Source organism: Mus caroli, chromosome 10, assembly GCF_900094665.2.
Source record: "Mus caroli chromosome 10, CAROLI_EIJ_v1.1, whole genome shotgun sequence".
In the NCBI taxonomy this organism is placed as follows: domain Eukaryota; kingdom Metazoa; phylum Chordata; class Mammalia; order Rodentia; family Muridae; genus Mus; species Mus caroli.
In genome coordinates, this window is record NC_034579.1 from 19,896,381 (window position 1) to 19,899,942 (window position 3,562).

At 46.2% G+C, this 3,562-nt stretch overlaps 1 protein-coding gene across 1 annotated transcript in view; it reads left to right on the plus strand.

The window, feature by feature from the left end:
* LOC110303935 (vascular non-inflammatory molecule 3) overlaps positions 1-564 on the plus strand; it is a 12,713-nt gene extending 12,149 nt beyond the window's left edge. Inside the window, exon 7 of the mRNA XM_021175176.2 lies at positions 238-564. Coding sequence (XP_021030835.1) covers positions 238-366 — 129 coding nt within the window. The 3' untranslated portion in view covers positions 367-564. The remainder of the gene's footprint in view (positions 1-237) is intronic.
* The last annotated feature ends 2,998 nt before the right edge of the window (positions 565-3,562 follow it).

Genomic DNA, 3,562 nt, shown 5'->3' on the forward strand with positions numbered 1-3,562 from the left:
TTCTTTCTTTTGGGGTTTTGAGACAGGGTTTCTCTGTGTAGCCCTGGCTGTCCTGGAACTCACTCTGTAGACCAGGCTGGCCTCAAACTCAGAAATCCCCCTGCCTCTGCCTCCCAAGTGCTGAGATTTAAGGCATGTGCCGCCACTGCCCAACTTGGCAGGATATTTCTGAAGGAGGTACAGCTGGAAACTGAGCTTTGCATTGATGTCAACCCTTTGTGATCTGTCTTTCATCAGGTCTCAAGAGACGGACGTCTGAGGAGTCGAGGTGGAGCCCCTTTGCCTATCTTAGTGATGGCCCTGTATGGAAGAGTGTTTGAGAGAGACCCTCCACGCTTAGGGCAGGGACCTGGGAAGCTGCAGTGATCCCTTCATTGGGGACCCCACCCGCCCCGCCCTGACACAAGGGGCTGGGTCTGCACAGGATTAGCCTGGCAGAGAGCTCGGCTCTAAGAGCAAGAACAAGGGGCTGCAGTGTTCCATTAGGAGATACGATGTAAGCTGCTGAAAAGGCAAAGCAAGTGAGAGGAAACAATAAAATAAAAAAGCAATTGTGGTGCTATGGCCTGCATATGGTTTGTTACCCCCAAAATTCATGATCAAATTTAATTTCCGCCGTGAAGGACTAAGAGAGTGGGACATATAACAGGCCCCCAGACTACAGTAGGTACTCAAAACTTAACACAACTGACTCGATGATGGAAGTACCGTTTAGGCTGTAAAACGCAGCACATAGACACTTGGCAAAATTAAAACGAAGGTCTAATCCATCAAAGCCCATACAGCCCTGGGAAGGTCTCAGAAGGCACTGCTTTGCTTTTGACCTCCTGTAGTTCGGCTTTTGCCTAACTCTTCTTGTTAACAGAACGTTTTGTTTGTTTGTTTGTTCTTTGCCTTTTTGTTTGTTTGTTTGTTTGTTCTTTGCCTTTTTGTTCGTTTTTGCTTTTTGTTTTCTTGTTTTTGTGCTTAAAAACTTGTTCTGAGAAAGACTCGGGGCTATACTAGGATCCCGAACACCCAGTGTAGCTGCCAAACAGGTAATAAAGATTTACTGTTGGCTTAAACCCACGTCTGAGCCATCTTCTCTAGTGGATACCCTAACAGCAGGACACTTAATTCAACCACGGTTTTTAGAAGTGATTCTTTCAATAATCAGGGTGGAGACTCATAGTTGAATACTGTGGTTTTGTAGGTGTATTTGTGGTGGGCCAACAATGGGAGCAGGGCCTGACACAAGAGGCGGGGTCTAGCACATAGCTCCATTTCCTACCATGTGACATCTAACACTACTCAGAGACTTTGTTAAGAAAAGAGTATTACCAGATGTGTGTGTTATAGAGTTTGTGACCCCTGAGAAAAGACCATAGAATCAATCCCATTATACTTAGAAAGATTTATTGATTAGCTGCTAACAGGAAGGATGAACAATCTCTGAGCCAAATCTGAGATTACCTGGAAGGAGGGGTTTGGGAAAGGCCTTTAAAAATTTAGTTTTTGAGGATGTGGAGAAAGAAGAACACTCCTTCATTACTGGTGGGATTGCAAGCTGATATAACCACTCTGGAAATCTGGCTGGCTGGTGATTCCTCACAAAAATTGGGCATAGTACTACTTGAGGACCCAGCTATACCACTCCTGGGCATATACCCAGAAGATGCTCCAACATGTAATAAGGACACATGCTCCACTATGTTCATAGCTACCTTATTTATAATAGCCAGAATCTGGAAACAACCCAGATGTCCCTCAACAGAGGAATGAATACAGAAAATGTGGTACATTTACACAATGGAGTACTACTCAGCTATTAAAAACAATGGCTTCATGAAATTCACAGGCCAACGGATGGAACTTGAAAATATTATCCTGAGTGAGGTAACTCAGTCACAAAAGAACACACATGGTATGTACTCTCTGATAAATGGATATTAGCCCAAAAGTTTGGAATACCCAAGATTTAATTTGCAGATCATATGAAGCCCAAGAAGGAAGACCAAAATGTGGATGCTTCAGTCCTTCTTAAATAGGTGAACAAAATACTCATAGGAGGAAATATGGAATCAAAGCATGGAGCAGAGACTGAAGGAAAGGCCACCCAGAGACTGCCCCATTTGGGGATCCATCCTATATACAGTCACCAAACCTGGGTGCTATTGTGGATGCCAGGAAGTACTTGCTGACAGGAGCCTTATATGGCTGTCTCCTGAGAGGCTTTGCCAGAGCCTGATGAATACAGAGGAGGATGCTCGTAGCCAACCATTGGACTGAGCACTGGGTGCCAGATGGAAGAGTTGGAGAAGGGACTGAAGGAGCTGCAAACCATGGGGGTTTGCAGCCCCATGGAGGGTGCAATAGTGTCAACCGGTCAGCTGTCCCTCCTCCACCCCCCACCCCCTCCCAGCGCCAGCTCCTGGGGTCTGTACCACCAACCAAAGAGTACACATGGAGGGACCCATGGTTCTGGCCAAATATGTGGCAGAGGATGGCCTTGATGGTCATCAGTGGGAGGAGAGGCCCTTGAGCCTGAGGGTGTTCGATGCCCCAGTGTAGGGGAATGCCAGGGAAGGAAGACAGGAGTGGGTGGGGGAGCACCCTCATAGAGGCAGGGAGGATGGGATAGGGGGTTTCCAAAGGGGAGACCTGGAAAGCAAGAAAACATTTGAAATGTAAATAAAGAAAATATCCAATAAAAATAAATAAAAAATAAATTTTTATTTACTTTTTATTTACTCACTTTACATCCTGATCGCTGTTCCCTTTCCTAGTCACCCCTCCTCTTCTCCTCTGAGAGAGCGGAGGCCTCCCCAGGTATCTCCCCAATCCTGGCATATCAAATCTCTATATCCTCCCCCACTGATCAGTCAAGGCAGCCCAGCTAGAAGAACACATCCCACGTATAGGCAACAGCTTTTGGGATAGACCCTGCTCCAGTTGTTGAGGGGACCTGCATGAAGAGCCAGCTGCACATCTGCTACATCCATTCAAGGGGCCCAGGTCCTGCCCATGTTTGTTTGTGGTTCAGTCTCTGAGAGATCCCCAGGGTCCAAGTTAGTTGACTCTGTTGGTCTCCCTGTGAAGTCCCTGTCCCCTTCAGGGCCCTCAGTCCTGGGGAAGGACTTTTAACAGGGAAAGCCACAGGAAGACCTTCGATATCTACGCCAGCAAGCAAAAGCTGTTCTGTTCTGCTCAGTGGTTAGGCAACTCAAAATAATCTTTGGTTATATGCGTAAGCAAGTTACAGAAGCAAAAAAGCAGTTATCCGTATCATAACAAGTAGATGGTCATGGTTGTGCATTTGGGGCGGGCGTCACTGGATCAGGGTTACTGGGAACTTGTCTTCCAGGGACTGGAGTCACAGACAAACAAACAGCTGGTGGAAGATGATGTCTAGCATAAAATGGAGCGTCTTTAGCAGAATAGTATGCCCTTCTTTTCAAACAAGCATTGAAAGGAAATAAAACTTGAGACCTGTGATTCATGTAATGTATGTCAAATAGCCCAAAGAGTTGTTTGTGAGCTTTGAAACCTGGGGCTGAGAACATAGCAGAACAGACCAGGACAT